Source organism: Hypomesus nipponensis, chromosome 14 (genome assembly GCF_054491055.1).
Source record: "Hypomesus nipponensis isolate SF chromosome 14, ASM5449105v1, whole genome shotgun sequence".
Taxonomy (NCBI): domain Eukaryota; kingdom Metazoa; phylum Chordata; class Actinopteri; order Osmeriformes; family Osmeridae; genus Hypomesus; species Hypomesus nipponensis.
The window spans coordinates 20,563,567-20,585,000 of NC_140374.1; the positions used below are offsets into that span (position 1 = coordinate 20,563,567).

General features: G+C 49.6%; 1 protein-coding gene and 1 long non-coding RNA gene across 2 annotated transcripts in view; both read right to left on the minus strand.

Annotated features, from left to right (window-relative positions):
• Nucleotides 1-4,412: 4,412 nt before the first annotated feature.
• On the minus strand, nucleotides 4,413-7,996 carry LOC146259101 (uncharacterized). Its single transcript, XR_014729826.1, has 3 exons — nucleotides 7,744-7,996; nucleotides 5,305-5,448; nucleotides 4,413-4,813 (listed from the first exon to the last, which is right to left on the minus strand). It is a non-coding gene; the product is annotated as an uncharacterized LOC146259101 (long non-coding RNA).
• A 6,092-nt stretch (nucleotides 7,997-14,088) lies between these two features.
• LOC146259102 (neural-cadherin-like) overlaps nucleotides 14,089-21,434 on the minus strand; it is a 47,849-nt gene continuing 40,503 nt past the window's right edge. The window contains 3 exon segments of the mRNA XM_084672457.1: nucleotides 14,089-16,452; nucleotides 18,288-18,468; nucleotides 19,977-20,241. Of these exon segments, the coding sequence (XP_084528583.1) occupies nucleotides 16,161-16,452; nucleotides 18,288-18,468; nucleotides 19,977-20,241 (738 nt within the window). The 3' untranslated portion in view covers nucleotides 14,089-16,160.

Here is a 21,434-nt window from a genome sequence, read left to right on the forward strand (position 1 = left end):
GGAAGGTGTATGTGTGTGAGTGTGTTCTCTCTGTGTGTGTGTGTGTTCTGGGGGCGGGGGGGGGGGGGGGTTGCTCCGAGGTGAGAGGAAACTGCCTCCCGTGTTTACATGAGCGTAGAGCAGTCCTGGCTGGTGTGAAGCTCTCTGGTATCGACCCTCCTGTCTGCACAGCGCGCCAAAATCATTTATTCACTATCGGCAGCGTTGCTAGCAAGAACCCGCTTTAATGCTCTTAGCTATTAAGTTTCTCTGTGGTAATCTTGGAGAGAGTTGTCCCTGACTGCCACAGCAGACAGAGTGATTGAATTCTCCTTGGTAGACGAGGCCCAGCAGAGCTGGAGGGAGGGCAGGTGGAGGAGGCAGGTGGAGGGGGCAGGTAGGGGCCAATGTGTCTGGGTCTGGACTCTGTATTCGGTCTCTGACAATGTGGGTCCCTTTCTGATCCCGCCCCATCCATCACCGCCCACTCCCGCCTCTCCCCCCCCCCCCCCCCCGGCCTGCCTGACACGGGCGCTCGCTGCTGGAGGCGGAGCGGGCCGGGGTTTGACACGGCCATGTTCTTGGCGCGTTTTGATGTGATTCGCAGTCGCGGTGCCACGTTCAATCCAGTCAATCCAGAGTTCAACATCCACACCCATGTACGACTGCACGGAATGTGAGATGAAACCCTTCGTCCTTCAGGTCCCGGACAGGGGACCTGGACGGCAGATAGATGAGCAGGGGAGCAGAGCAGAATGGGGGCCCGGAGGGTTAGGGGGGAGGGGTGGGGGGGGGGAGTTGAGGAGATCAAATCTGTCCAGTTGTGCATTCAAATGGTGGGTGAAGTAGACACAGGAGGAACTGTAGTGTTCCATATTAACTGTGCACTTTCACCCCAGAGAGCACTAGATTCATGCCTTCTCTGTACAGCAGCAGTGTCCCGTGGAACCTCCACTGTAGAGCTGCAGTGTACTGTTGCTGTGGTAACTTCAGATGAGTGACCTCATCAGCGTCCCCGTGATGTGGCTGGCGTCAGGGCTCACAGAGGAAGGCTTTTACAGCGCGATCACTCCTGCGCTGACACTAACGAGCTCAGGCTGCAGTCCACAGACACCGCAGAGCCCCTCGCTCAGGGAGGGTCCTCTCACGGCAGCCTCGTCCCAGTCACTGGTCTGAGGGCTGCAGCGCGGCCCGGCGTTAGGTCTACCCAGGGTTCATGTACCCTGGAGATGAGGAGTCAGTTGATCAGAAACAAAGATCTGGTGAGTTTTGGTTTGTGGAAAAAAGGGAATTCAAAATGACCATCTTCTCGTCTCAAACTATTCAAACGAGAGCTTTGTGATCGGTTTGTGAAACTGCAGAAAACATCAGTGGTCGGACTTGGGGAATGTGTTGGTGATCAAACTAAAACTATGAATGCAGAGGCAATCTAATGCTTATTTTCCCTTTCCACTAGTGAAATGGATTTAGCCAGAAAGAAAGATATATGTTCTGTAGGAATCTCCTACAGCCATGATGACCGAAGCACCCTTCTCTAGCTTCTGTCAGAACCCAGTTAGCCCCCACCTGCTTGGGGAGCCGGGGGGTGAATGTTGATTTAGGGGGGCTGTATTACACTCAGAGTCCGCCTCTAGAAGGGTTTTATAGACCAAATATGCCACCTCTGCATGTGTCAAATAGACTTCCTCCTTTGAGGAAGGTGTGTGTTAGCTGGAGGGGAATACTGGAGAGACTATAACAGTGGGTAGAGGAATGAGAAGGAAACAGGATGAGGAAGAGAAGAGTCTAAACTCTGTGCAGCTTGGGATTGGGTTAGACTAGGTAGCGGTGTCAGCATTTTTTCTCAAAAGGAACTGTGAAAGGATGTACGAGATACCCTTTGATGTGTTTGTGACTGTGTGTATTTCTGCCTGCGCATTGTGCTTGTGTGTTCGCCTCAGTGTGTGTGTGTGTGCGCGCGCGTGCGTGCGCATGCGTTTCACGCACACTAATCACCTTAATTATTTTCTCTAATTACCTGGGAACAGCTAATGAATTTCGCAGGAATCGCATCATGTTGTGTGTGCACTCACATCATCATCAGTTTGGTAATGCTGCCATTAATTTGCTCATAAACAAATACAATTAGCATAAAATGTTTCATTACGGGCTCATATATCTGTGTTTCTCTCCTGCAGGGCTCCTGACAGGAGGACAGGACCGACTAAAGACCATCATTTTGTATTACCTCTCATTAATGACAAATGGGATGAGGAAAAAAGTGCTGGTGCTTATGCAGTCTTGTGTTTGTTTGTCGTCCTTGAAGTGCAGTACGTGTGTGTGTGTGTGTGTGTGTGTGTGTATGTGTGTGTGTGTGTGTTTGGGTGTTTGTAATTGTTTTTTTTTACAAATTCCTCATTCAAGGTCGTCCTGAGAAGCAGAACAATAGCGCAGGCCTACGGTGGACCGTGATGAATGGGAACATCTCATGACAACACAAGCATAATGACCTTATCCTATAATGAATGTATTCATCATTAAAACTTGTCTGTGGCCTGGGGCAAAGCCTTTTTTGCATATTCTGATGTCACCTCTCCTGTGAACATCAACTACATCTAGTCTAGACCTCCAAACCACCACACACACACACACACACACACACCAAACACACACACCAAACACGCACACATTCAATCATTCTCTCACACACTCAATTATGTGCAAGTATTGTACCCAGAAATGCAAATGAACAAACACTCAAATTCATACTGCTTGCATACAGTAAACAGTAGGTACGCATTCTTTCAGTTAGACAACGACCTACAGGCTGATATGGCGCTGTCTTGCAATCTGCAGTACCCTGCTATTGGACACAATCTGCCCTGCAATTGGTGACGTTGATGATGAATGTATAGTTTGAAACATCCTCAGGATGTATTATGTCTGTACACGGGCCCTCAGTTTGAGAAGCAGAGTGGACGTACCTGGATTCAACAGCCAGGCATTTGATTCAACCATGAATGTTTTCATCATATGGTGCAGGGCTACTGTATTGATCAGTCCGTTGTGAAGGTCCAGACTCCATGTCTGTTTCTTCTTCCATTTCAACCCACCTTTTCCCTCCTCCTCCTCCTCGCCCCCTTTCTTTTCTCTTCCTCCACCCTTCTCCTCCCCCCTCCCTCCTCCTTTTCTCCTCCTTTATTTTCTCTTCCTCCCTCCCTCCCTCCCTCCCTCCCTCCCTCCCTCCCTCCCTCCCTCCCTCCCTCCCTCCCTCCCTCCCTCCCTCCCTCCCTCCCTCCCTCCCTCCCTCCCTCCCTCCCTCCCTCCCCCCTCCCTCCTCCTTCTCTCCTCCTTTATTTTCTCTTCCTCCACCCCTCCCTTCCTCCCTCCTCCTCCCCCCTCCCTCCTACTCCTCCTTCTCTGCCTCCTTTCTTCCCACCAGAGAGGGGGGATTCAGTAACAACCACACATGACACACATGATAGATTGACAGCAATCAATTACCTGGCTGTGTGTGTGTAGTATTGATCAGGTGGGGAGATAAGTATCTGTCTCCCTCCCAGTGTCCTCCAGGTCATGTTGCATCTCTGACCCTGCCAGAGGGACAAATGGCACACATATCTCCTGCAGTACTCCAAATGTCAGCCATCACCAGGACTGGACTCAGGAGCAGGGGGGGGGGAATGGTTTGGGGATCACTAGACGCACACACACACTCCGTATGACCTTCCATGATTGTAAACATAAGTGGCAGATCATGTCGAAATAGTCGAGCGATATGCAAAGTTACTGTACAGTGTGTTGGTTTAGTGAGTCGCTGGTGTATTAACACATAGTGATGGATGGACTGAGGGAACACACAGACGTGCATGTGCTCTCTCAGAACCCCGGCGTGTGGGAGAGCACGCCTCCGCATCTGTTCTCAGATTGGTGGAGGGGAGCGTGTGCAGTAGGGAACACAGGAAGGTGCGTGTGTCCAGGTGGGATGACAAGGCTATGATGGTGTGCGTGCTGACAGTGACAGCCTGTCACCGGGAGATCCCTGCCACATGCTGGTCTCCCTGCTACCCTGACGACTGACCCGTCCTGTTCGCCGGCGCCGCCCGGGCCACGCCACCCCACTCTGCCACACGTCATCTCTGACAGGCGACAGGACGGCTGGGACACGGCAGGGCCAGATGCAGGTAGACACTTGATCTACTGCTGCCTGACTGACAGGGGGGGAAAGAGAGAGAAGGGAGGGCCGGTGAAGTGAGGGAGAGAATGGAGTCTAAATTCACTGCTTCTAAATATGAAACATTTCTCCTCATAAATAGCTGGTTGTTCTATCAAGTAATGTTTATTCCAGTGCACACCTATTGACCCGTTTCTGCACTCTAGCTATGTTAGTCTACTGTACTTCTAACAACTAACATCACAAAACATCTCTTTTGTGCATCGGTAGAATTGGGGTTGTGGTGGTCATTGGAATTTTCTTCAGAGGCTTATCACAAACTGAATCTTATCTTACCACGTAAACAATTTGATATTCTCGCAATTTTCTATTTCTCTGCTTCTATATCCCAAACACTTTCAGTCCACCATCATTTGACTGCATACTTGTGTCCCAGGGCATACAGGTCTGATTGTGGTGTGGACCCACAGTCCTGGGAGTGTGTCCTCTCCAGTCTAACTCCCTCTAGATGTGGAGACAAAAGAGGGTGTGGAGACCCTGAAGAGCAGGGGCCGGGGCCATCCATCAGCCCGGCCGCTGAAGGAACGAGAGCTGGCTGTCAGTAGCCCACCACCCACACCTCTGGGACCGGCGCTATTGTTTCACTCCACACCTGGTCCTGCCCTAAACAGAGACCGTGGTCTGGGAGGGAGGGAGGGAGGGAGGGAGGGAGAGAAAGAGAGGGAGAGAGGGAGAGAGGGAGAGAGGGAGAGAGGGAGAGAGGGAGAGAGGGAGAGAGAGGGAGAGAGGGAGAGAGGGAGAGAGAGAGAGAGAGAGAGAGAGAGAGAGAGAGAGAGAGAGAGAGAGAGAGAGAGAGGGAGAGAGAGAGAGATAAAGAGGCAGATGGAATGAGAGAATGGGTCAGGCAGGATAGGAGATCATTCCAGTGACAAACAGGTGTTGTGTCTTTTTGGGATACTAAAGCTCATTCAGTACATTGGAGTTCTGCTATGATTTTATTCCTTCCCTCGGTTAACAATTTGTTTAAACATGGCCCTATCTATAAACAGCATCACACTTTGATTACGTCACGTACAAAGTCCCAAACACACACCCGATAAAGTCAGTTACAGAGCTGTATAATATTTGGCCTGACTTTGTTAAAAGCATACTGCTTACTCAGCATTGTTTACCTGCAGTAATTCATCACTGAGGCTTTGGGCTATTGATGGACCTAGCATCCGCTTGCAGGCTCCTGTCAATGATTCACTCACTAGACCCATCTGTCAGGGGCTGTCCTCTCCTCCTCCCCTCCTTCTCTCCATCCTCCTCTTCCTCTGTGATGGATGACAGCACATGGAGCCACAAAACATTGCCTTCTATCGGTTGTTCCACAGTCTGAGTCGATAAGTGTTCTATACAGCTGCTATCCCAAACACCCAGGTTAAAGTTAATATGAGACAGATTGTATCTTCATGGAGGTGGAGAGAGATGGGCTAGCACCGTTGTTTTACTAAAGTAAGGCCCAGCTAGGCAGCTAAAGTAGTATTAGAGAATTCACCACCAAGCCGAGGACGAAAATCGATTCCACCTGCTTGAAGAACCCATTTCCTTTGTGCTGTTAAATGGTCCAAATGTTTCAGTGATAAAATGACGCCTGCTCTGTCGGCCAGTAGGATGTTCCACTGCAAAACAGAGGAGGGGGAACCAGGCGGGTGCTGGAACACACATTGAGGTGAGCAACACCCAGTCAGGGAGCTGGCCCTCATATTTGGAGAACAGTGCCACCTGTGGGCAGAATGGGGGAACTGCACACCAGGAGACAGGCAGTTCCCTCAAGGATTCACGTTCCATACTTCAAAGCGATATATCACCTAATAGAGATCAGAGGAAGCCTGTGGTCTCATACTGTTAAACCACACACTGGAGAGGACAAACACTCTCTGTGGGCCTTGTGACCTAGTTGTAAAATCCTTCAGGCGAGAAACATGACATCATGTTGGATGGCTGAGCGGTGAGGGAGTCGGGCTAGTAATCAAAAGGTTGCCGGATTGATTCCCCGCCGTGCCAAATGACGTTGTGTCCTTGGGCAAGGCACTTCACCCTACTTGCCTCGGGGGAATGTCCCTGTACTTACTGTAAGTTGCTCTGGATAAGAGCGTCTGCTAAATGACTAAATGTATTGTAATGTTACCCCCGTAAGGTTATGGCTCACAGTTATTCAGAGACAACAATATGTGGATGAGGGGTAGTCATCTCTGGGAGGATGATGACCAACTGCGAGGCCTGACAATTAAGATCAGGTGTGGATGAAGTCCAGCAGTGAGTATGAAGTCTTTGGATGAGGCCTACCAGTCAGGATGAGGTCTGACATGATAACCAGAAGTAAGGATGAGGCCTGTATGTGGCCTGGCAATCAGGAATCTGAATGAAGCACAGCAGTGAGGATGAGGTCTCTGGATCTCTGAATGAAGCACAACAGTGAGGATGAGGTCTCTGGATGAGGCACAACAGTGAGAATGAGGTCTCTGGATGAGGCCTGCTCAGCAGTTCAGCCGTGTCCAGCTCAGTTTGCATCCTCCAGGCCCCCCACCAAAGAGCCTGAGAGACTGCTCATGTCCTGGCTGTGTGTGGGGATGTTGTGTGGGCGCTGTCACTTTGTCATGTCAGTGCTCCTCCAGTCAGCGAGGCAGGCAGAGGGAGGGGCACATTTGTCAGGAAAGTCGACACATGACACTTTACAGGGGGACTGACAGAGGGGCGTGGCCTACTGTCACTTCCCTGGATCCATAGCCTGAGGACAAGTAAACACAAACACAAACACAAACACACACACACACACACACACACAGGCTGCTGGCACGAGGTTGAGTCAAACCAGGGTCTGTGAGAATGATGATAGTCTGAATGTCTGTCTGATCAACTGACTGACTTACAGGGGCTGTGGCTGAGTACTTGTGTGTCAGCCCTCGTTCTAACAATCTCCAGCTGTCACATCAACCCTCCTTCCCCTCCACTCCACTCCCTCCCCCTCTCCTCTTCATCCTCTCCCACGCTCATTCCTGTCTCCCGCTCTCCAGTGATCCTTCACAGATATTTCAACAGCGTTATAGGCCAGTTCCATGACATCTCTTATCCCCAACTGCGGACCATAAATGACCACTGTTCTGGACTACAATGCTTTAGTCTTCTGGTATACATGCCTGCTTTGATAGGAAGTCAGGGATCTCTTGACAATGCTTTCCAAGTACGTACAGTATAGTCGAGTCCTCATCACGAACTCATCCAGGATATCAACTTTTTTTCTAAAATATTTTTTACACACAGTGTCGAAAATCTGCTATCAACTTTGGGGGAGACAATTATATGTCATTTTCTCAAGAGTAATTCCTGAGGGGGACACCAAAATTACTGCTGTAACAGCACATTATAAAAGCGCCCCCGGGATTTCCGCTTAAGCATACACAGTGAAAGGAGCGGAGAGGAGAGGAAGAGAGGGAAAAGGAAAACAGAGAAGCTTCAAACAGAGTAGATTAAAGCAGAGCAGAGTACGGAGTACAGTAGAGCCCTCATCAAGTACTCATCAATGATGCAAACTTAAAACAATATATATTCTTATTCTTGTTTTCTACCTTGCTCCATGGTAGCTTCGTAGACTATCTTACGTTTGTTGTGCTGATAGCCATAAAAAAATAAGCACAATGTGGCAAAAAACAAAATTGATCATGCCACCAAATACAGATTAAAATTTAAGTAACGAGCCCGGCTTTAAATGTAAGAAGAAAAAAGTAGCCTAGAGATATTTACAAATAAATTGTTAAGTAAAGTACCTACGGGTAAAAATAAAAAATCTACGGAAGTACACTTCCTCTCTACGGATACAGATTAGTGCGAGCCGGTTTTCATACACAGTAACCATAGTAACTGACCGCTAAGTGGTAGCTAGCCGTCTCTGTGCTCGTGGCTTCCTTGTGCAGTTTATGTAACAACATTTCCCTCTGGTGGCTGGAGAGAGTATAAGAGAGACAGCGTTTTGGATCAACGTCTAAGCACACTTTTTGGACGTAATTCCCTTAGAATTCCACTGGGTGACAGTATAGCAACAGACAAAGGTATGTTCGTTCTCACACACTAAAGCACATTATCATCCTGTTTGTAAGACATTACCAAACCAGGTCACTCTAATAACTATAGTCGATGTCAGCATTACCTCTCCACTGTCTAGACAGAACATTTAGCGCAAGGTCTCTGTTGGTGAATATATTAATATAAGTATGACTTCACCTGTTGTTTTATGCAGGTCTTTCTGTAACACCACACACATAGGCACATACAAACACACACAAAGACACCACACACACACACACACACACACACTTCACGCACACACGTCGTCACACACACAAGCACAGCAACAGCACAAAAGTTGTGTATGATTACTTACACATATTAAATATTATATCTCAGTGTGCGAATACTGGTCTTATGTGTGATGTTTGGTCGATATTTTAATGTACTTTACTCGAACATTATATCTAAATAAATCATCCAGACTCTATTAAAAGTGATTTCCTTTGAGTACAGTAGTGTGTAACTGGTTCAAACAGAATCCGATTGTATGAACCATGTGTGTGCCACAAGGTTAAATTATTGTATTGTTTTGAATACTAGTGCTTCATTTAGAAAAATATTTGAAGTGCTTAGTTACTTTGGATCTCTTTGGATAAAAGTGTCTGCTAAATTAATACATGTACTTGTGTGTAGTGATTTTGACTAAACAAGCCTGTTTTTCAAAATCATGCAATTGTAAAAAAAAAATATTTAATTGAAAAAAAAAAATCATGTTGCAGAAAGCTATATACTTTTAGTGCATATTAGAGTCTGAGTTTTAGAAAGACTTGTCTTTTGTCATCTCATCATCGTGGACATCTCATCATCCTTGACCTCGCCCATGTTAATGACAAAGCAGAGACACAAATCTGTCTAAAAATATTGCTTAGCAATATATATATATATATATATATATATATATATATATTTACGGTCATGTACACAGACCATGGTAAATTATACAAGCCATCATGGAAAGATTTTAGGAGGAAACATATTGAAGATCCATTAAAGTGCCGATTTTGTAAAGATCGTCTTTGATGGTAAGGGTTTGAAGTTGGATGAAAAAGTGCTGATTACAAACATGAATATTAATTATTCATATCTTTGAGGAAACAAGATCCCAACTTAAATACGAAATATGCTCATTTATTCAAAATTGAATATTTAAATAAAAATAAATCACAGAAATTATAGTCAACACTACATCAACAATATCCATTTCAATCATGAATACTTTAGTCTTATTTTACACGTGAGGACATACTGTACAATATCTTCAGTGAGGTTTGCAATAAATACAGATTTGGTCAAAAAATGAGGAAAGGGGATTCATAAGAAACATTGCTTACCATCGGGTCTACTAGTGTCACTGTCAGGTAAACAACACAACGTTTCATTTGTAAAAACAAGATCTATCAAATGTTTAACTTTTTCTGCAATCCGTCCATAGCAGTGTTCAGAAAGTTAAGAACGTATCAAGATCCCAACATTACTAAACCATCATCTGATTATCAAACATCAACAGCTAGCTGTGCGTAGTGTCAGAGGGTGTATTTGAAGGTTAAGAGACCACTCTCCCCCAGGTCTCCCCCAGGTCTCCCCCCCCTCTTCCCCCAGGTCCCCCCCCCTCCCCCAGGTCCCCCACCCCTCTCCCCCAGGTCCCCCACCCCTCTCCCCCAGGTCCCCCCCCCCTCTCCCCCAGGTCCCCCACCCCTCTCCCCCAGGTCCCCCACCCCTCTCCCCCAGGTCCCCCCCCCCTCTGCCCCAGGTCCCCCCCCCTCTCCCCCAGGTCCCCCCCTCTCTCTCCCAGATCTCACCCACTCTTCTCACAGCTGGGCTGTTCCCTGCTCTCCTTCCTCTTGTCTCTCTGTCCCTCTGAGTTCTTACTGGCCATGTCGGACCTCAGATCACTAACTGCCGCCCTCAGAGCTTTGAGCCGGTCCAATCGTGGGTTTGGTGCCCTCTGACCCCTGCCCTCTGACCCCAGCGAACTGAGGGAACGCATGGAAGCCAAGCTACGCCCCTTGTTGGCCGCACCCTTGCGTGGCATCGTCATAGTACCGGGGTTTCCTTGGCGCTCAGTGTCTCTGATGACCTCACACAGGTAGCGGGCGAGGTCCTGGCTGGACAGGGAGAGGGAGAGGTGAGGGCGGCGGAGGGCGAGCGGGGAGGGAAGGCCCTCGCTCTCCGAGGGGGGCATCGCCAGGCGCAGGGCGATGGCCGCGCTGCCATTGGCCGTCCCGTTGGTCTTGTTGCCGGGCGGTTTGTTCTGCGGGTAGATGATACATTGTGGGTAGCTGTACCTCAGAGATTGGGCCGGGCTGGGCTGCAGGGACCTTTGGAGCTCCGCCATATTAAAGGCATTCTGATGAACGAGGGATTTAAATGGAAAGCGGTTGCAAGCGAAAGATAGAGAGAGAAAATAGAGAGGGAGAGAGAAGAGAAGGAAGCGAGAGAAGGTTGTCAGAGAAGAAGAAAGAGTTAGTGAGTTAGTCCACTTCAGCTGAGAGCAGTGCCGTCTAAAAGACGTTGCTGGCAGTAACACCATTGATTGCCCCCGTAATTAATTATCTGATTGGAGAGAGAGAAAACTGCTATTAGCAGCAGATTCAGAACAGATAAAGACATTAAGGCTTAATGCTATCTACCATGTTTAATTTCCACTAATTAACTTCCGCTCCTAAATCTTCTGAGATTGAGTGGTGACTCCAGGAATCCAACAACATCCCTTTTCAACTGGGACGAAAACATCTACTCTTCAAGCTTTGCTCGATTCTTACATCAGCTCTTTTCTCCCGAGGCTTACCCAATGCGATGTACAGGGGGGTATTCCAGAAAGCAGGTTGTGTGACATACCCAGGTAAGTTAACTTCCCAGCTGACACCCAGCGTTGTAGCAACATTGCCAGTAGGTTGCTGCAACATTGTGAATCAGCTGGTGGGTTAACGTACCTAGTTATAATGCATAACCTGCTTTCTGGAGTACCCCCCTGGACTACAATATACAGTAAAACAAAAGAAGAATGTGGTGCAATATCACATGAGCGTGTGTGTGTGCGTGTGGGTGTGTGTGCGTGCGAGCGTGTGTGTGTGCGTGCGTGTGTGAGTGTGTGCGCGTGTGAGTCACCTGGTCCTGCTCTCCCCGCCCTCCTCGTCGTAGTTGAGGACGTTCTCCCTGATGTCTTCCCACTCCCCCTGGGGAGCAGACACATGGTACACCCCCTCCTTCAGCCCCTTGTGCCTCCTCCAGCACGAGTACATGGACAGGCCCAGCGTCAACACTGGGGGGGGGGACACACACCAGAGCAAGGGTCAGGGGGGCTCCACATTCACGCCTTCACATTCCAGTCACATCCTGTACACACATCAGGCCTCATTGTACAATTGAAATGCGAATAAATGAATGTATGAATAAATGAATGAATTTATGAATGGCAGTTCTTCTCTAGACCTTTCCTTCTAAAGAGTTCTCGAAGAGACACAATCCCAAGGCACATAAACACATTCCTCTGAGGGCTATCAACTGCAGCAGGGGCTGTGAAGAACAGACAAGGAGGCTGGGAAAGAGGCTCTAATCAATTGCATCTACTGTCTGAATTATACAGCATGCTGCAGTGACCTTTACCGTCCATTCAACCCAATAGTTTATTTTTTCTCCCAAGCCATCTGCCATGCCTCCTTGTCCCCCCCCCCCCCCACCCACTCACCCACCCCCTCTTATTGGTGTCTCTGACTGGTGTCTCTGACTGGTGTCTCTGACTGGTGTCTCTGTCTGGTGTCTCTGACTGGTGTCTCTGTCTGGTGTCTCTGACTGGTGTTTCTGACTGGTGTCTCTGTCTGGTGTTTCTGACTGGTGTCTCTGACTGGTGTCTCTGACTTGTGTCTCTGTCTGGTGTCTCTGTCTGGTGTCTCTGTCTGGTGTCTCTGACTGGTGTCTCTGACTGGTGTCTCTGACTGGTGTCTCTGTCTGGTGTTTCTGACTGGTGTCTCTGACTGGTGTCTCTGTCTGGTGTCTCTGTCTGGTGTTTCTGACTGGTGTCTCTGTCTGGTGTTTCTGTCTGGTGTCTCTGTCTGGTGTCTCTGACTGGTGTCTCTGACTGGTGTCTCTGTCTGGTGTCTCTGTCTGGTTTTTCTGACTGGTGTCTCTGTCTGGTGTCTCTGTCTGGTGTTTCTGACTGGTGTTTCTGACTGGTGTCTCTGACTGGTGTCTCTGTCTGGTGTCTCTGACTGGTGTCTCTGTCTGGTGTCTCTGTCTGGTGTCTCTGACTGGTGTCTCTGACTGGTGTCTCTGTCTGGTGTCTCTGTCTGGTGTTTCTGACTGGTGTCTCTGTCTGGTGTCTCTGTCTGGTGTCTCTGACTGGTTTCTCTGTCTGGTGTCTCTGACTGGTTTCTCTGACTGGTGTCTCTGTCTGGTGTCTCTGACTGGTTTCTCTGACTGGTGTCTCTGTCTGGTGTCTCTGACTGGTGTCTCTGTCTGGTGTTTCTGACTGGTGTCTCTGACTGGTGTTTCTGACTGGTGTCTCTGTCTGGTGTTTCTGACTGGTGTCTCTGACTGGTGTCTCTGACTGGTGTCTCTGTCTGGTGTCTCTGTCTGGTGTCTCTGACTGGTGTCTCTGACTGGTGTCTCTGACTGGTGTCTCTGTCTGGTGTCTCTGACTGGTGTTTCTGACTGGTGTCTCTGTCTGGTGTCTCTGACTGGTGTCTCTGTCTGGTGTCTCTGTCTGGTGTCTCTGACTGGTGTCTCTGTCTGGTGTCTCTGACTGGGTCTTAGTAGTCTGTCTTTGTCGCAGAGGTTTTATCTGTGTCTGATGTGTGAACATGTGGAAAGTCACTTCCAAGTAGCTCCTCAGGCTAGTCTGGAAGCTTCAGCCAGAACAGACGACCCTGTGATGAAGGGCGGGGAGGGATGGACATCAGAGGTAGTGGATAGGGTGACAAGGCTCTATCTCCAACATCAACCGCTGATCAAGATCTGTGACAGGACTGACTTGATCAAAAATACGCCCCTTCCTAAAAAAAATAAATGAAAAGGCAGTTACTTCTGTGTGTACTTTCTATTTCTATATCTGATAAAAGTAACGTCAGAACTTGATTCTGGCCTGTTCCTGCGGTTACCCAGAGCAACACTGCGTTTCCTGCGGTTACCCAGAGCAACACTGCGTTTCCTGCGATTACTCAGAGCGTCATTACGTTTCCTGCAGTTACTCAGAGCGACACTGCGTTTCCTGCGGTTACTCAGAGCGACACTGCGTTTCCTGCAGTTACTCAGAGCGACACTGCGTTTCCTGCGTTTACCAAGAGCGACAGGTGTGATGGTGTTTCCTGTCTTCCTGCTCTGTCAGGGTACTTTGAGGCATGATGACCATTATGACCCATCTCTCCTCCACCACACAGACGGTCCAAAGAAGACTCCGGAGTAGGAGGCTGAACATAAGCCCTGTCTACTTCCTCTCTCCACATCAGCACTACATGCCTCTCTCACACACACACACCTGTATGGCTGTTTTATCTGCACTACATGCCTCTCTCTCACACACACACCTGTATGGCTGTTTTATCTGCCTGTTGCGAAGGGGAACTTGACCTCTACAACAACCGAGAGTGATAGAGCCAGCGCCATGATACGTCTAAAGAAGAATCAATAGCTTTCAGGGCAGAGAGCAACCACAGCAGCCTGCCATTAATCCATAGTGATGATCTCCTCCTCTCTGCCCGATAAAGGTTTGAAGACAGCAGCGTCGGTGTAGGAAGGACTGCTGCACTAGTATGGAGATCAATTTGCCGGAAAAACAGAACATCTACTGTGTTGTTTTTTATCAACATGAGAATCGGGATGGTGGGAGGGAACAAAGAGGAGCAATGGGATGAGATTGTCTTATTTTATTACAGTAAAAAATAAAATAATTTGGTACAAAAATACAGGCACTTTGAACATCATCTACAGTGACTTTGTATTTCACTACACAAAATCCAAGCTGCTAAATCTTATGCTGTGTTCACACCGAACGCAAAACAAATTCTTCGCGTGTTTATTTGCACGAATCGCTCTGAGCCAATCGTCCGAAATGACTACTATAAACAAATCTGTAATAGTAGGGGTGGGAATCTTTTGATACCTCATGATTCGAATCAATCCTTGGGGTCACGATTCGATTAAAAATCAATTCACGATTTTTCCAAGAAAAAAAACAAAAAACATATATATATATATAAATATATATCGATAAATCGATTTTGAAATTTGTGAATCGATGTGAATCACTAGAAGACTGCATCGTGATTCGAATGTGAATCTATTTTTTCCCCCACCCTTATGAAACAGTGTCATATAGCAGAGGATGCCCACAAACAGCTACAATACTCTTGCCCTCCATTTCTTCTAAAACGTCAGTGACACGTCAACATTGATAAACTTTTGCAACACAGCGAAACTTAAAAATGTTCAACTCTGAAAGATACAATGGACGCAAATTCATGTGTTTTGCATTGACTTAACATGCAATCTCACCACGCGAAAAATGTGCTTCGCTTTGGGTGTGAATGCAGACAGTCTCTCAGTCTTCTGAGAGCCTGGGCCCAGCCCTGGGTCTGACTCACACTGGGCTTCCAGGACAGCTGGAATCTTAACGGCTATGCAAAATGCAATAATGGATTCACATCGACTGGGGGCAGAGGAAGAGATGGTGCCACAATTTAATTTAGCAGCAGTCGGTCCACCAGTCTGGAGAGCGTGTGCAGAACGTCTGGCGGGGTATATTAAAGGCATGTTTATTATGCCATGAGATCTTTTTCATTTTCTTTCTCTCATTCACTCTTTCTCTCTTTTTCTCTCTTTGCCGGGGTGATAAAAGTAGGCATGGATGTCTCCATGACGATAGCTAATAACTTACAACATGAGATATTTCAATAGGCCTCCTATGCTGCACTCACAGGACCCCTAAAGCATTAGTGCTGTGGATTAGAGAGTAGCTACTCCACTTCCTATATGGATACTGTATGTCTAATGAACACCTATCTATGCATGAGCTGAACTCTTGAGAGCATCACCACAAAAGCCTCCACTGCCTCTTTTGAAAGAGACTAAAGGATTCATCTGTGACTCAGGAGGTAGGTGTGAGGGTAGATTAGTCCAGCGTGCTCCGCTCTGCTAGACCGGCTGCCTCAAATGCCTACAGGAGTCCGCTGGTTGAGCATGCAACACATGAATCCCCATAAACGATGCCATAGTTATCTTTGAATTCATTATCAAATATTGAGGAGCGGTTTATCTGTTTCTCGCAGGGATCGGCTGTGTCAGAATAACGGATGTGCTAATACTGGCCTGGACTCGAGGGGAGGGTTCAGGCCGTTATAGCACGGGGCTAGTGTATTAGATCGGCCAACCGTTTTATATCCCTGCCTGCGACAGAGAGACTCATAAACAGAACTGTGCCCCCTAAGAGAGCCCTTTGAGAAAGACACAGACACACACGCGCGCACAACACACACACACACCTGCACAACACACACACACACACACTAACAATAGCACACACAGCACAAACACGCACACACACTCATAACAGCACACACACCGAAAGACCACAAACAGATAACACAAAGAAAACTGCAGCTATTTAGACCCATGCAGGTTGCAGAGCAGAAACAGATTGACAAGGAAATATGAGCAAGGGAAGCATAACAACAGATCAACCAGACAGCCGTGTAGTGTGGAGGGGGGGGGGGGATGAAAGGGGGGTTTGTGAAAAGAAAGCTGTGAAGTCGGGCTGCGGATGCGTCTGAGTCACTTCAAATCAGAGAAGACAGTGAGGAAGAGGAGGAGGGAAGGAGGAAGACGAGAAGAACCATCCACATGGACAGTAGAACTGATGATGATGATGATGATGTCGATGGCATGGGGATGGGGCGGGGGTGTGGTCAGAGGGCCGGTCCGCCGGTCACCACAGGTAGAAGAGGACGTAGTCCACGTAGCTACCTAGGAAGGCCAGCACACAGATACTGATGGCAAACATGGAACTCAGGCTCAGGCTGCTGCCCTCCTGGTTGTGGGACAGAGCCAGGGCCAGCTCGCAGTGGCGCCCCCTGTAGCCCGCGTTGCAGTGGCACGAGTAGCGCGCCGGCGAGTGGGCCACGCACGTGCCGTGGCGACAGGGACGGCTGGCGCAAAGCGTGTACACGCACGTCTTCCCGCCCGAGGGGCTGTCCTTGGTCATGTGACCCGGAGGGCACCTGTGGAGAAAGAGGAGCGGGGGAGGGAGGGACGGAGGAGGAGGACGAGAGGAGACAGAGGGAGGAGGAGGAGGAGAAGGTGAGGGAGGAGGAGAAGGAGAGGGGGGCGGTAGGAGGAGGAGGGAAGGGCGGAGGAGGAGACAGACAGACAGACAGACAGACAGACAGACAGACAGACAGACAGAGTATAACTGTACAGTGTAACAAAATGTTTGTCATCACAACTGAACAGGAACCTTTCACCTCACATTAGCACGATGGATGTTATAGGAGATCACAATGAGCAACATTCAACAAACTTAGACTCTCTCTTTGTGTCTCTGTCTGTCTCTCTGTTTGTCTCTCTGTCTGTGTCTCTCTCTGTGTCTCTGTCTGTGTCTCTGTCTGTGTCTCTGTCTGTGTCTCTCTCTGTGTCTCTCTTTGTCTCTCTGTCTGTGTCTCTCTGTCTGTGTCTCTCTCTGTGTCTCTCTCTGTGTCTCTGTCTGTCTCTCTCTCTGTGTCTCTCTCTGTGTCTCTGTCTGTCTCTCTGTCTGTGTCTCTCTCTGTGTCTCTCTCTGTCTCTCTCTCTGTGTCTCTCTCTGTGTCTCTCTCTGTGTCTCTCTCTGTCTCTCTGTCTGTCTCTCTGTCTGTGTCTCTCTCTGTGTCTCTGTCTGTGTCTCTGTCTGTGTCTATGTCTGTGTGTCTGTCTGTGTCTCTCTCTGTGTCTCTGTCTGTGTCTCTCTCTGTGTCTCTCTCTGTCTCTCTGTCTGTCTCTCTGTCTGTGTCTCTCTCTGTGTCTCTGTCTGTGTCTCTCTCTGTGTCTCTCTCTGTGTCTCTCTCTGTGTCTCTGTCTGTGTCTCTGTCTGTGTCTCTGTCTGTGTCTCTCGTTCTCACTCTCTCTCCTCTATTTCTCTTTTTGTGTTTCTGCCTACAATGAATCATCATTTACGTAGGATACCATTTCCCTCTGATAGGCTTTCATACCATTTTTCTGCTCTGTGTTTTGTTATTTTCCTCTGCCTTTCTCCCTGATGGAGGACTGGTCAGAATACACAGGCCTCTCAGCGGAGGTCTGACCCAGAAATGTTTGACTGTGTGTGTGTGCCTGTGTCTGTGTGTGTGTGTCTGTGTGTGTGCCTGTGTGTGTCTGTGTGTGTGCCTGTGTCTGTGTGTGTGTCTGTGTGTGTGTCCCTGTGTCTGTGTGTGTGTCTGTGTGTGTGTGCCTGTGTCTGTGTGTGTGTGTCTGTGTGTGTGTCTGTGTGTGTGTGCCTGTGTCTGTGTGTGTGTGTCTGTGTGTGTGTGCCTGTGTGTGTGTGTGTGTCTGTGTGTGTGTGTGCCTGTGTCTGTGTGTGTGCCTGTGTGTGTGTGTGTGTGTCTGTGTGTGTGTGTGTGTGTCTGTGTGTGTGTGCCTGTGTGTGTGTGTGTGTGTCTGTGTGTGTGTGTGCCTGTGTGTGTGTGTGTGTGTGTCTGTGTGTGTGTGCCTGTGTGTGTGCCTGTGTGTGTCTGTGTGTGTGCCTGTGTGTGTCTGTGTGTGTGCCTGTGTCTCTGTGTGTGTGCCTGTGTCTGTGTGTGTGTGTCTGTGTGTGTGTGTGTGCCTGTGTGTGTGTGCCTGTGTGTGTGTGCCTGTGTGTGTGTGCCTGTGTGTGTGTGTGTGTCTGTGTGTGTGTGCCTGTGTGTGTGTGTCTGTGTGTGTGTGCCTGTGTGTGTGCCTGTGTGTGTCTGTGTGTGTGCCTGTGTCTCTGTGTGTGTGCCTGTGTGTGTGTGTGTCTGTCCAGTTTCAAGGGTAACATAATATTCCTGCTTCACCAAGCAATGCCACTAGCTTTTCCTGCCGTTCGGGGTGTCCGGTGCAGTACCTGCACTCGTGGTGCCTCCACAGGTCCAGGCAGATGAAGGGCGGAGAGCACTGGTGGTCCATGCAGGCGCGGGAGGGGCACCCAGGGGAGACCCCCTGGGAGCTGGCCACCTGGACCCCCTCAGACTGCTGCTGGGACAGGGACAGGGGCCTGCCATTCAGCCTCACATCCCTCACACAGCCTGGAGGACAGATGGAGGGAGGGAGAGAGAGAGAGAGAGAGAGAGAGAGAGAGAGAGAGAGAGGGAGGGAGGGAGAGAGAGAGAGAGAGAGAGAGAGAGAGAGAGGGAGAGAGAGGGACAGAGAGGGACAGAGAGAGAGAGAGAGAGGGGGAGGGAGGGAGGGAGGGAGGGAGGGAGGGAGGGAGGGAGGGAGGGAGGGAGGGAGGGAGGGAGGGAGGGAGGGAGGGAGGGAGGGAGGGAGGGAGGGAGGGAGGGAGGGAGGGAGGGAGGGAGGGAGGGAAAGAGAGTGAAAGAGAGTGAAAGACAGATAGGAAGATAAGGAGAAAGAAAGAGTAAGAAAGAGAGTGAAAGAGAAAGACATTGAGAAAGATAAAGAGGGGGATAGAGTGAGAGAAATATATAAAGAGGTTAAGTAAAGTTCCATTGGCAGATGTGAAACTAGGACACCAGTCCTTAGACTGGAGCTTTAGGAATACAAACCACAGCCTCGCAAACACAGGGGTAGAGGACACCTATGTATCCCCACACGCAGTCTGTGCAAACACTACACACTGCATTCACACAAACTGCACAGACACACACACATCCAAACAGCCCCAGGCTGAGCTATCAGTACAGCCCTCTTCGGTCTCACTGGGGATTTTGCCCTCATTTGTCTGCTGACCCTCTGTGACCCTTTGGGCAAAACAAGGTGGACCACATCACCCCTTCATCACACACCGACAGCTCTTCATCATCTACATCAGGCCTATTTCCACCGTGTTATAGACACATTTCTTAATATAAAATACATCAGCCAAGGTCAGTCCACACTGTCTCTGAAGTAGAACAACACTGCGTCTCCAGTCATAAATGATGCATGCTGACGTGTGTCACCCTAACCCTGACTTCTGAAGGGCTGGAAAATTAACTGCATCTGGGGTCTTAATCCTTTCATAAACATCGAAAAGGCCGTGCGGGTCAACCATTAAAATGACTGATGAGAATCTACTTCTTTTCACCACGCAACAATCCATCCATATATCCATCCATCCATCCAATCCTCTGTCTCAGCCTTCTTTTGTCCCGACATCCATCCTCTACTGATCCATCTTCCTATCTGTCTTTCACTCTCTTTCACTCTCTTTCACTCCCTCCCTCCCTCCCCCCTCCCCCTCCCTCCCCCCTCCCTCCCTCTCTCCCCCTCTCTCCCCCTCCCACCCTCCCTCTCTCCCTCCTCCCTCCCTCCCTCTCTCCCCCCTCCCCCCTCCCCCCTCCCCCCTCCCCCTCCCTCTCTCCCTCCCTCTCTCCCTCCCTCCCTCCCTCCCTCCCTCCCTCCCTCCCTCCCTCCCTCCCTCCCTCCCTCTCTCCCCCCTCCCTCCCTCCCTCTCTCCCCCCTCCTCCCTCCCTCCCTCTCTCCCCCCTCCCCCCTCCCCCCTCCCCCCTCCCTCTCTCCCTCCCTCTCTCCCCCCTCCCCCCTCTCTCCCTCTTTCCCTCCCTCCCTCCCTCCCTCCCTCCCTCCCTCTTACCCAGGAAGCTGTGGTTGTGTCCGGAGGGGAGGGAGTTACCCAGCATCACCACAGACGGGTCTATGATGAGCTCCTGGCTGCGTCCCGAGGAGGCCGACACCTCCCGCCCCCCCCCGCCCCCGTCCACCCTCAGGGTGAAGTCTCTGCCGCTGCGCTCCAGCTCCACATGGTGCCACTCCCCGTCATCCAGGCGACGGAGAGGCAGCGTCAGGTTGTGATCTCCATCACCCAGGTTGTACAAGACGCACAGCAGGCCCTGGAACACCTGAGAAGAACACACACACACATTACTGAGTGCTGGTCAACCCTAACAGACCTGAGGAGAACACACACACATTACTGAGTGCTGGTCAACCCTAACAGACCTGAGGAGAACACACACACACATTACTGAGTGCTGGTCAACCCTAACAGACCTGAGGAGAACACACACGCACTGCCAGTCCTAAAGTAGTACACACAAGTACACACAGTACACAGCAGTACATGGAAGTATAATGTACACATTGATATGCGTGTGTGCATTCATCCCGAAAGCTTACATTCATGAGGAACGATTCTAAACCAAGCAGGAAAGTGTTATGTTTAATTATTGTTTCAACTTATCTACTCGACACAGTAATGAAAGACAATATTGGAAAGCTACAGCAAACATTATTGGCTTGGAGTCTCCTGGAATGAAAGAATATCATGCATAAAATCTGAAGCAACTAAGACTGAAAACACACATGGCCACTCACACTCACACACACACGCACACGCGCACACACACACTCACACACACACTCACACACACACACACGCACACACACACACACACACACACACACACCCTGGTCTGGCCCAGGGGAAGCTCCAGACTACATGTGTTCAGGCCTTAATTGGACACAGTGAGGCAGAGATCATTCAATAGAGTGGTTAATGTATTCAGTCCCAGCCGCTTTCACTACTGCCCCCTCAGCATGTTCATCTGAACAATGCTACCAAGTTTATTCTGTGACTTAACCCCCCCCCCCCACACACACACACACACTCAGACACACACACACACACACACACTCAAACACTCACACACACACACACACTCAGACACACACACACACACAATGTAGTGGATGTAGGCAGTCCTGCTGACTTCCTCTCTTCAGTTCTCAGCTCAAGAGAACAAAAGACAATGGCTCACATCAATGTCAAGGCCAACCTCTGCACCACCAGCCCTCTGCACCACCAGCCCCTCCACCCCTCTGCACCACCAGCCCCTCTGCACCACCAGCCCCTCTGCACCACCAGCCCTACCAGCCCCTCTGCACCACCAGCCCTCTGCACCACCAGCCCCTCTGCACCACCAGCCCCTCTGCACCACCAGCCCTACCAGCCCCTCTGCACCACCAGCCCTCTGCACCACCAGCCCCTCTGCACCACCAGCCCCTCTGCACCACCAGCCCTACCAGCCCCTCT